The sequence below is a fragment of the Pan troglodytes genome, chromosome 3 (assembly GCF_028858775.2).
Source record: "Pan troglodytes isolate AG18354 chromosome 3, NHGRI_mPanTro3-v2.0_pri, whole genome shotgun sequence".
Taxonomy (NCBI): Eukaryota; Metazoa; Chordata; class Mammalia; order Primates; family Hominidae; genus Pan; species Pan troglodytes.
Genome location: NC_072401.2, coordinates 53,771,514 through 53,783,665, shown reverse-complemented (window position 1 = coordinate 53,783,665; position 12,152 = coordinate 53,771,514). Strand labels below are relative to the sequence as shown.

The following is a 12,152-nucleotide window of genomic DNA, read 5'->3' as shown; positions in this document are numbered from 1 at the left end:
AAAAGAAAGTCTCTACAAAAACAAAACAATGAATTCCAAGAAACATTAATAATTCAGGTAACACAAAAAATTATTTAAAAACCAAAGTTAATATCCTTAAAGAGAAACAAGAAAGTATTGGCTGGACATGGTGGCTCAAGCTTGTAATCCAAATAGTTTGGGAGGCCGAGGCAGGCGGATCACTTGAGACCAGCCTGGCCAACATGGCAAAACCCCATCTCTACTAAAAATACAAAAATTAGCCAGGTGTGGTGGCGGGTGCCTGTAATCCCAGCTACTCAGGAGACTGAGGCATGAGAATTGCTTGAACCCAGGAGACAGAGGTCACAGTGAGCCGAGATCACGCAACTGCACTCCAGCCTGGGTGACAGAGTGAGACTCCATCTCAAAAAACAAAACAAACAAACAAACAAACCAAGAAAGTGTTGTATCCATGAAAGAACGGAAAGCTACATAAAGAGAAGACTTTAGAAAACAACAAAAAATATGGGCAAAAGCTGGAAGCATTCCCTTTGAAAACTGGCACAAGACAAGGATGCCCTCTCTCACCACTCCTATTCAACATAGTATTGGAAGTTCTGGCCAGGGCAATCAGGCAAGAGAAAGAAATAAAGGATATTCAAATAGGAAGAGAAGAAGTGAAATTGTCTCTGTTTGCAGATGACATGATTGTATATTTAGAAAACCCTATCGCCTCAGCCCAAAATCTCCTTAAGCTGATAAGTAACTTCAGCAAAGTCTCAGGATACAAAATCAATGGACAAAAATCACAAGCATTCCTATACACCAGTAATAGACAAGCAGAGAGCCAAATCATGAGTGAACTCTCATTCATAATTGCTACAAAGAGAATAAATTACCTAGGAATACAACTAACAAGGGATGTGAGGGACCTCTCCAAGGAAAACTACAAACCACTGCTCGAGGAAATAAGGGAGGACACGAACATGTAAGCCATTAAATCTTTTGAAGAGGTAGCTTTGCTGGTGGTATTGTCTTGTGCCACAGTGAGTCGTAAGTGAAATTTGGACCAAAAGTGAGTTTATGAAGACTGGTGGGCAGGAGCTCAAGAGCTGCAGGCTTGTCCTGCAGCCAGTGCCTGATGTGCCCCAGCTGGGAAGCTGATGAATAGCTGACATCTGTATCTCTGGACCTGAATGTTGATCCCTCGCTTCAGGTTGACATACCTGATGTGCTCAGTGAGAGAGATAAAGTCAAATTTACAGTGCACACAAAGACCACATTGCCCATGTTTCAGAGCCCAGAGTTTTCTGTTACAAGGCAACATGAAGACTTTGTGTGGCTATATGACACTCTTATTGAAACAACAGACTACGCTGGGCTTATTATTCCACCTGCTGCTATGAAGCCCGACTTCAATGGTCCTCGAGAGAAGATGCAGAAACCGGGAGAGGGTGAAGGGTCTATGACCAAAGAAGAATTTGCCAAGATGAAACAAGAACTGGAAGCCTAAGTGTTAGGTGGAAAAATACTAAAGAAATGTTTGGTGGCTTCTTCAAAAGTGTGGTGAAAAGTGCTGAAGAAGTCCTTTTTACTGGAGTTAGGGAGGTAGATGACTTCTTTGAGCAAGAGAAGAACTTACTTACTAACTATTACAATAGGATCAACGATTCTTGTGTGAAAGCTGACAAAATGACCAGATCTCATAAAAATTGTTGCCGATGTCTATATCCACACTGCAGCCTGCTTACATTGCCTGGCTTTAGAAGAGCCCACAGTCATCAAAAAGTACCTATTGAAGGTTGCTGTGCTATTTGACAAACTTAGGAAAGTAGAGGGTCAGGTTTCATCAGATGAAGATCTGAAGCTAACAGAGCTCCTCCGATACTACATGCTCAACATCGAAGCTGCTAAGGATCTCTTATACAGACACACCAAAGCCCTCATTGATTATGAGAACTCAAACAAAGCTCTGGATAAGGCCTGGTTAAAGAGCAAAGACGTCGAATTGGCTGAGGCACACCAGCAGGAGTGCTGCCCGAAATCTGAACAGCTTTCCAAATCTGCAAAAGAAGAAGTGATAAATTTCAAACCGAAGAGAGTGGCAGCATTTAGAAAGATTCTCATTGAAATGTCTGAACTGGAAATAAAACATGCCAGGAACAATGACTCCCTTTTGCAGAGCTGTATTGACTTGTTCAAGAATAACTGATATGCCTTCACTCAGAAGAAAAGAAATGAATGTGAAAGAAAGCCAAGCATCACTTGCACTTAAATCATTACCATGGAAGATTTATTAGCTTTAACTTTAGTTTAAAATTATGTGAATAAATATTTTGATTTCTACAAATCTTAAAAAAGAGGACACAAACAAATGGAAAAATATTTGATGCTCATGGATAGGAAGAATCAATATCGTGAAAATGGCCATACTGTCCAAAGTAATTGGTAGATTCAATGATATCCCCATCAAGCTACCATTGACTTTCTTCAAAAAATTAGAAAAAACTACTTTAAATTTCATATGGAACCAAAAAAGAGCCCATATGGTCAAAACAATCCTAAACAAAAAGAACAAAGCTGGAGGCATCATGCTACCTGACTTCAACAATATAACAAGGCTACAGTAACCAAAACAGCATGGTACTGGTACCAAAACAGATATATAGACCACTGGAACAGAACAGAGGCTTCAGAAATAATGCCACACATCTACAACCATCTGATCTTTGACAAACCCAACAAAAACAAGAAATGGGGAAAGGATTCCCTATTTAATAAATGGTGTTGGGAAAACTGGTTAGCCATATACAAAAAACTGAAACTGTTTCCTTACACCTTATACAAAAATTAACTCAAGATGGATTAAAGACTTAAACGTAAGACCTAAAACCATAAAATCCCTAGAAGAGAACCTAGGCAATACCATTCAGGACATAGGCATGGGCAAAGACTTCATGACTAAAACACCAAAAGCAATGACAACAAAAGCCAAAATTGACAAATGGGATCTAATTAAACTAAAGAGCTTCTTCACAGCAAAATAAACTAGGCTGATGCAGTGGCTCACGCCTGTAATCCCAACGCTTTGGGAGGCCAAGCTGGGTGGATCACAAGGTCAAGAGATTGAGACCATCCGGGCCAACTTGGTGAAACCGTGTTTCTACTAAAAATACAAAAAATAGCTGGGCATGGTGGCACGTGCCTGTAGTCCCAGCTACTCAGGAGGCTGAGGCAGGAGAATCACTTGAACCCGGGAGGCGGAGGTTGCAGTGGGCAGAGATTATGTCACTGCACTCTAGACTGGTGACAGAACAAGACTCCGTCTCAAAAAAAAAAAAAAAAAAAAAAGAAACTATCATCAGAGTGAACAGGCAACATACAGAATGAGAGAAAATTTTTGCAATCTATCTATCTGACAAAGGGCTAATATCCAGAATCTACAAAAAACTTCAACAAATTTACAAGAAAAAAACAAACAATTCCATCAAAAAGTGGGTGAAGGCTATGAACAGACACTTCTCAGAAGAAGATATTTATGAGGCCAACCAACATGAAAAAAAGCTCATCATCACTGGTCATTAGAGAAATGCAAATCAAAACCAAAATGAGATACCATCTCATGCCAGTTAGAATGGCGATCTTAAAAAGTCAGGAAAAAACAAACGCTGGAGAGGATGTAGAGAAATAGGAAGGCTTTTACACTGTTGGTGGAAGTGTAAATTAGTTCAACCATTGTGGAAGACAGTGTGGCAATTCCTCAAGGATCTAGAACCAGAAACACCATTTGACCTAGCAATCCCATTACTGGGTATATACCCAAAGGATCATAAATCATTCTGCTATAAAGACACATGCACATGTATGTTTATTGCGGCACTATTCACAATAGCAAAGACTTGGAACCAACCTAAATGCCCAGCAATGATAGACTGGATAATGTGCCTGGATAGACTTTATCCAGTCTATCCAGGCACATGGCACATACACACCGTGGAATACTATGCAGCCATAAAAAAGGATGAGTTTATGTCCTTTGCAGGGACATGAATGAAGCTGGAAACCATCATTCTCAGCAAACTAACACAAGAACAGAAAACCAAACACCGCATGTTCTCACTCATAAGTGGGAGTTGAACAATGGGAACACATGGACACAGGGAGGGGAACATTACACAATAGGGCCTGTCAGGGGGTGAGGGGCTAGGGGAGGGATAGCATTAGGAGAAATACCTAATGTAGATGACGGGTTGATCGGTGCAGCAAACCACCATGGCACATGTATACCTATGTAACAAACCTGCACGTTCTGCACATGTATCCCAGAAGTTAAAGTATAATTTTTAAAAATTAAAAAAAGAAACAAAATCGCCTAGAACCCAAAATTATCTCTGTAATTTTTTCACATACAGTGTCCAGACTCAATTATTTAAAGAGGAAGCAAAGAGACCAAACAACAAAGTGACTAGAAACCAACGGAAAAAATCGACACAGGCTCGGAGGGGATTCAAATCATATAATTATCATGTGCCAATTTTTAAAACAGTTATTTTCTTACTCTGTTTGGGTTGTTATAGGAAAATATCTTAGAGTGGGCAATTTATCAACAACAGAAATTTATTGTTCACAGTTCAGGCTGGGAAGTGCAAGATCAAGATGCCAGCAGATTCAGCATTTGGTGAGGAGCTCTTCCTCATAGATGGCACCTTCTATGTGTCCTCACATGGGAGAAGGGGCAAACAAGCTCTCTCAAGCCTGTTTTATAAAAGGGCACTAATGCTGGGCGCGGTGGCTCAGGCCTGTAATCCCAGCACTTTGGGAGGCTGAGGTGGGCGGATCCTGAGGTCAGGAGATCGAGACCATCCTGGCTAACACAGTGAAACCCCGTCTCTACTAAATATACCAAAAAAAAAAAAAAAAAAAAAATTAGCCAGGCGAGGTGGTGGGCACCTGTAGTCCCAGCTACTCGGGAGGCGGAGGCAGGAGAATGGCGTGAACCCGGAAGGTGGAGCTTGTGGTGAGCTGAGATTGTGCCACTGCACCCCAGCCTGGGCAACAGAGCAATACTCTGTCTCAAAAAAAAAAAAAAAAAAAAAAAAAAAGGGCACTAATACCATTTGTAAGGGCAGAGCCCTTATGACCCAATCACCTCCCATTGGTTCCACCTCGGGGTTTAGGTTTCAACATATGAATCTAAGGGAAAATACAAACACATGGACCATAACATATACTTAACAATACAAAAAAGTAAAAGATAATATTGAGAATTTCTGTAAAGAACTTGTTAAAAAACATGAATTAAATGGAAATCTAGTACTAAATACCACAATTTCTAAAATGAAGAACTTAATTGATGGGTTTAATAGATTAGACTCAGGTGAAGGGAGAATTAATTATCTGGAAAATAGGCCAGGAAAGCACAGAGAGACAAAAGGATGGGCAAAAGTGTAAAGATATAAAGACATATAAGGCATGATGAAAAAACAATTAATACATGTGTTAGAGTCCCAGAGGGAAAAAAGAAAATAGAGAAAACAAACTGAGTAGATAAGGGATGAAAATTTTCTCAAATTGATGAAGATTTCAATCCATGCATCAGGAAGACCACTATCGTTAAGAAAGATAGATATAAAGATCAGCACATCTAGGCACATGATAGGCAAACTGTTATACACCAAAACAAAGAGAAAATCTTGAAAACAGTCAGAGAAAAAACTACCTCCAAAACAGCAACAACAAGATTTACAATTGACTTATCAGTGGAAGTAATGGAGACCTGAAGACAATGTTCTACAGTGAATTCATTCATCTATGAGATAAATATTTATTGAATATATGCTAGACACTGTTATAGGTACTTGGGAAACATCAGTGAACAAAACAAAGAATGAATATTACTTTTATTGTGTAAAATTATATAATAAACATTTTTAAGAGAAGGAATTAATTGTATAAAGCATGTCTGACAGTATATTTTAAAAATCTAGTTCATTTTTGCTGTTAGAATTATTATTTAAAAACTTAAGCTGAGGCCAAGAGCAGTGGCTCACACCTGTAATCTCAGCACTTTGGGAGGCCAAGGTGGGAGGATTGCTTGAGCCCAGGAGTTTGAGACAAGCCTGGGCAACATAGTGAAACTCTGTTTCTATAAAAAATACAAAAATTAGCCAGGCGTGGTGGCACGCACCTTTAGTCCCAGTTACTAGGGAGGCTAAGGTAGGAGGATTGCTTGATTCTGGCTGGTTCAAGCTGCAGTGAACATGACTGCACCATTGCACTCCAGCCTCAGTGACAGAGCAAGACTCTGTCTCAGGAAAAAATAAATAAATAAACAAATAAATACTTAAGTTAAAATTTAAAGTTAAACAAGCTAATGACTAGTACTTTTTCAGTGATGGATGCCATTCTTAATAATCAAGTACAATCTATATATTAAGCTGCTAGGAAAAATCTAATAGATTTTGGGTAATTAAAAATCACAGAATTTCAGAGCTAATCTTTCTTGGTGACCCTAGAGGTCATCTTGTCCAGACTACTCGTTAGAGAGGAAAAGAACAAGGTGCAATATATTTAACTGACTCTCCCAAGGTCACACAAAGAGTTAAAAATATGGTTCCAATGACTCCTGGTCAAATGTTCTTTGTTGTTGCTTGATGTGCAAAATTACTTTTGGAAAGGGGAGGGTAATTTAATTTTTATCAATGGAACATGTACATATTTTTAAAAATAAAATGATTTCATAACACTTAAAAAGCAGCAGTCTCCTGCCCTTCCCCTGTGCATCTCTGAATTTCAGTGTCCAGAGGGAAACATGCTTAACTTCTAACACTAATATTATTATTCTATTGTTTGATAGACTACTCTTTGTTGTATGATAGCTTATGTTTCAGCGCACACATATTAAGTGTGTGAGAGGATTCCATTTTAGTCATTTAAACAGTACATAATTTTCATTTAAATGGTACAGGTGAAACAACAGATTACTGGTGATCCTGTTGCCATATGTAAGATAGGACTTTTAACTAATTTAATTGATTTTCATGTGTGATTTATGGAATGCCTTATTTCTTTACAGTTGAATACTGGTTGCAAGGGATTTGTGGTTTCATAAATACATATTTTCAGAGAAAACAAACTTGAATTTTACATTGCACATATTTTTTTCTGAGCATTAAAAGTATAAAAGATTAAACTAAAAAATTTCCAAAGTTTCTAATATTTTAAAGGGAATAAAAGTGTCTTATAATTAATAAAATTCTGTTATAAATAAGTTAACAAAGAAACCACATATAGCAAATAATTTTCATTGTGGTAGACTATTAAATATACCACCAACTTGCCTTTGCCTTTTGAAGTGATGTTTATTTTAGCCATCTCACTATTTGCTTTGTAATCTGGAAATTCTTGTGATGGAAATAACCAAAGAATTGAAGATAAGAAAACACCAAATAGTGAAGAAAATATTTTTATTCACCTGGACTCCATTGAATTTATAGGAAAATGTATAAATCTAAAATCTAGTAATTGAAAATGCTATGGATATAGAGATATTATTTTTTAATGTAATTCTTTCCAATTTAAAATTACTTACATATATGTCATTTGCGTAATGGATCATAAGACTGGTTACTTACATGAGACAGGAAGCTGGCTGTAGACTGCGAAGATGGTACATTAGAATGAGAACGAGTAACAGATGCTGGCTGGAGAAGGCGTGGTTTCAATGAAGAATTTGAGGTGTATCCAGGGCCCTGAAGTTCCTGGAAAACAATATAGAGGTAAGCAAAATAACTGCCAGCCTACAATTATAAAGAAATGTGAAATCAAAATGTATTTTTTGATTTCACAGGCAAAATCCATTATTGAGATTTTAAAATATGTCTGTAGCTTTAAAGTACACTTCTTAAAATAGACATATATTTCAGTGTAAAATGTACGATTTAAAAAAAAAATGTTTTGTCATGTAGATTACATCACTTTTGCTATTCCCCAAACAAGCAAATATATTTGCACTTAGGGTTTTGTACTCGCTTGACTCCTGAGCATGGAAAACTCTTGCTTTGGGTATTCCCATGCAGGTACTCGTAAACTTCACTAGTACCTTCACTCACCTATTTTAAACTCACCTATTCTAAACTCACCTATTTTAAACTAAGGATAGTGGTGCTTCTATTTGTTACCATATATGAAAAGGATAGGTATAGTATATAACAATGTACAGATCTTATCATTGCTATTAATAGTATCAAGTAATGTTGAAATATACTTGAATGTGTACCTAGGGTACACAAGAAAATATAAAAGCATATCAAAGAATGGCATTATTTTTGCTTAAACTACTATTTATGATGACCTTACTTTTATATCCAACGTGTGTTGAAGTTTTAAGCGCACTGATTCTTGCTCCTGACGCTGTATTATATCTTGACATTCTGCAAACTGCAAAGATGCCTACAGATGGAGCAATCATAAATGGTTTATCTTGCATTCTTTATGCACTTATATTTTATTAACCTATGAATGCAGAGCTGCCATCTCTTCAAAAAATCTTCCTGCCCTTCTACCAAACTATATTACAATGATCTATTTATCTGTTTTATTTAGTGAACTGTGAGCAACTGGAGGCCATGTTTTTATCCTCTATACCCCCAGCAAATACGTAGCTTTTAGTATGTGAAGGGCAAACAATGAATGAACTAAGGATGGAATGAGCAAACAGCTTTACCAAAGTATAAAAATTTATATTAAAATAACCATAACTGGCTGGGCATGGTGGCTCACATCTGTAATCCCAGCACTTTGGGAGGCCGAGGCGGGCGGATCACGAGGTCAAGAGATGGAGACCATCCATCCTGGCCAACATGGCGAAACCCCGTCTCTACTAAAAATACAAAAATTAACTGGGCATGGTGGTGCACAACTGTAGTCCCAGCTACTCGGGAGGCTGACGCAGGAGAATCGTTTGAACCCGGGAGGCGGAGGTTGCAGTGAGCCGAGATCGTGCCACTGCACTCCAGCCTGGCGACAGAGCGAGACTCCGTCTCAAAAAAATAAAATAAAATAAAATAAAATTTAAAAAATAACCACAACTGAAATTCACAGAGTCAATATAGCATGTTTTAAGAAACAAAGGTAGCAGAGATGAGATCCCAGATTATTGTATCTAACCATAAAGGCACTGTTTTCTTAGCAATCAAGGATGGTTTTGGTACAATTTTAGGCTTCCAGAGTTTCTAGGTGACAGGAAGGGAGATTTATTTCTCTACAATAAACGGCAATGACAAAAAGTATCACTGATCCTTCTCATTCTTTAAGCTATGTTTCCTACATGCACTTTCTGGACCCCACAAAGTGCCAGCCATTAGCATTACTTTATCATTTTATTGACATTATTAAGAGACTGTATTCTACCAAGTACCCAAGTCACTTTTTGGTGGTAAATCAGGTGCTCATGGAGACCTTTTTACTTATTCATGTCACTATGGATATCAGGAACATCTTACATCTTTGATCTTACTGCTCCTGTGACTATGTTAGCCTGAAAAAGAAAACTTGGCAAAAAGTATGCATTATGACCACATTTTAAAATTCAGAAACGCCTTCTCTAATAGGATAGGGTTTTCCTTTGTGCTAGGTGATTGGGATACAACACAAATTGATACATTCAGTTCCTGTCTACATAGAGCTTTTGTTCAGAACAATTCTATTTGGTTAAAAACTATTTAGTTGATAATTACTTCATATGTTTAGTTAATAATTACCTTATCCAGAGCAACTTCCATATTAGTAACCTTTTCTTTCAAACGGCGTTCCTGAGATCGCAGAACTTCCAACTCCCCAGCCATCTTGTTTTTTTCTGTGGCAACAGTACTCAATTCCTGACTGAGTTTACTTTTCTCTTCTTTCAGAAAATGTTTCTCCTACAATTATATGAGAGAAAAATATCAGAAATAACCTGTTGATGTAGATGCTGAAAGGTAATGGAAATATAAAATTCTTGTTTAAAGGACCCTGAACTAGGTAAGTTTAATTTATATGCCATTTAATTGCTTCTGAGTTGTGGTTGGGAGCTGCTGGGAGTATGTTATTATGTACTCTCTCCTATTTTAATCATTGCTGGTATTATTACTTCTTTCTAGTCTTAATAAATCTTTGATAAAATCTACAAAATATGAAATAACTATATTGTCATAAAAAGACAGTGTTTTAGTGAATTGGGATCAAATAATCGTATATCAAATTTTACTAAAATTTATTTTAAACAACAGAGATTTTTAAAAGATGCATTACTTGAAAGTTTTATGGATTTCTATTTTGTTTCAAGGTTGAATATTCATTTCACAAATTCCTACTGCATACCTGCGACAGAAAAACAAATGGGACATATAGTTCCTGCACTCAAGTCACTTAACAGCCCAGTGATGACAGTGAGCTTACTGATACAATAGTCTCTGCTATTAAACAACATTTCATTAAAATTAGTTCATCCCTCCAAAAAAGCGCCATGGAATATGTATACAAAAATAATAAATGTATAGTTGTCAAGTTAAAATACATCAGTGCATTGAGTCTACATTTCTTTATGTATTTTTTCATAGTGAAAAACATTTATTGTAAATAAGGTAGAAGGTGTTGCTACTGTAAAATGCAAAAAAGTTTTCCTTTTCTGAGTAGATTAGGCAGAAAAGACTTCAGAAGGAAAGAGGAATTAATTGTATAGGCTTTCTCCTTTTTGTTTGGAGGGACTATCTTAGAGCTACGATGAATATTTTCCTTTAGGCAAGGCAGGCATCTTTGTTGACAGCAGGCAGTAACCTCTTAAAGCCATAAGTGCCATCAGGAAGGATAAGCACTGCTTTAGGTTCCCAAAGGCAAAAAAAAAAAAAAAAAAAAGGAGAAAGAAAAAAGTGAATTCAGGATAAGAGAAAGGAAGGGAAGAAAAAATTGGAAAGAAGAAATAAGTCTATATGATAAGGGGTATGCACAAATGCAGGTTTATACTTGTTAATATTTAGCTGCAAATACTCTGAAGTATTTTGGCAGCTCATCATGGATAGTAAGTTAGCAATTACTTTGGTTGCACTTATTTTCTACTTGTCATTTACTTTTTCACCTCTATTATGGTCAGTTCTGTTATAAATCTTCTTCTGAAATAGACGCTTTTTCCAAAGTAATGGATATACCAGAGAATATTTGAGCATTAGGCAAACTTCATGGTTGCTTATTCGTGAATGAGTCTCATTCATGGGAACCACTAGGTCAAGGCAGAAAACTCAATCCAGCTAAACACAGCTGCATAGGAATACACAAGAAGCATACATGCACACTCCTCAAACACCCACCTACCGGCTACCTCAGTTTTACCATGTGTTATGAACCACATCCATCCACATCCGGTGTTACAGGAAACTCTCCTCCTACTCCTCCACAATAACATACAAGCTGCATATATACTTAAGAAAACTTCAGGTCATTTTCAAGACAAAGAGCTATACTTATTGTTGTATTTATATATTTCTTAACAATTTAGTATGTGTAAAACTGCTATTGTTTTTATTAGGTTCCTATTATTTTATGTGTCACTAATAAAATTTGTTAGTGTGGTGCTCCTGATCCCATTGTTCCCATAAGCCCTGTGGTTTTTATTACACAATTTTGCATAGCACAGCGATTTTTACGAACATGTATGTCACATTATAATGGAACTCACTGTATTTTATTTATAATCATTCCTTGCCTCTACCAAGAATGTTCTTTTTCCCATTTCCCACGTTTAAGCTGTCTTTCAACATCCTGCTCAAATGCTTTTCTAGGAACTTTTCCCTTGTTCTCTCACCTAGAAATAAGCTTTCCTTTTCCCCTTGCACTTGCATCTCTGCTTCATCTTATTCTGCCTTGTGGTCTGCCTGTGAGTGAACACGTTGGTTTCCCCACTCTGAGGACAGCAACCCACCTTATTTGCATTTGTCATTGCCTCTTCCAAAAACTGTATCTTGCTCTGAAGGGCATCTATCTGACCTCTTTTGGCTGTGATTTGCTTTTGCATCCCCATTGCCACTTTCATAGCTGGAAAAAAAAAAAAAAGAGGCAAACTATGCCTTAGGTTCTTAAGTTTGAGAGACTATGGTAATTTGATGGTTAAACTTTATGAGAAGGTGACAAGTAAGATCCTCCAAGGTATCTGGGCAGTT

General features: G+C 37.2%; 1 protein-coding gene and 1 pseudogene across 39 annotated transcripts in view; one reads left to right on the top strand and one right to left on the bottom strand.

Moving 5' to 3' along the window:
• The window catches only part of CCDC158 (coiled-coil domain containing 158), a 108,949-nt gene that overhangs the window by 30,378 nt on the left and 66,419 nt on the right, over positions 1–12,152 (bottom strand). For 28 of the 39 annotated variants that reach the window (XR_010156559.1, XR_001716914.4, XM_054682953.1 and 25 more), the window contains 4 exons: positions 11,915–12,027; positions 9,723–9,881; positions 8,320–8,412; positions 7,596–7,721 (listed from right to left, as the gene is read on the bottom strand). Coding sequence is in view for 36 of the 39 variants with exons in the window: in XM_054682953.1 (XP_054538928.1) it covers positions 7,596–7,721; positions 8,320–8,412; positions 9,723–9,881; positions 11,915–12,027 (491 nt within the window). In the remaining 3 variants the exon portion in view is untranslated. The remainder of the gene's footprint in view (positions 1–7,595; positions 7,722–8,319; positions 8,413–9,722; positions 9,882–11,914; positions 12,028–12,152) is intronic. The other 11 variants (XR_010156560.1, XM_054682964.2, XM_054682963.1 and 8 more) reach the window with 2 other exon arrangements.
• Positions 1,155–2,258, top strand: LOC104006068 (sorting nexin-5-like; annotated as a pseudogene).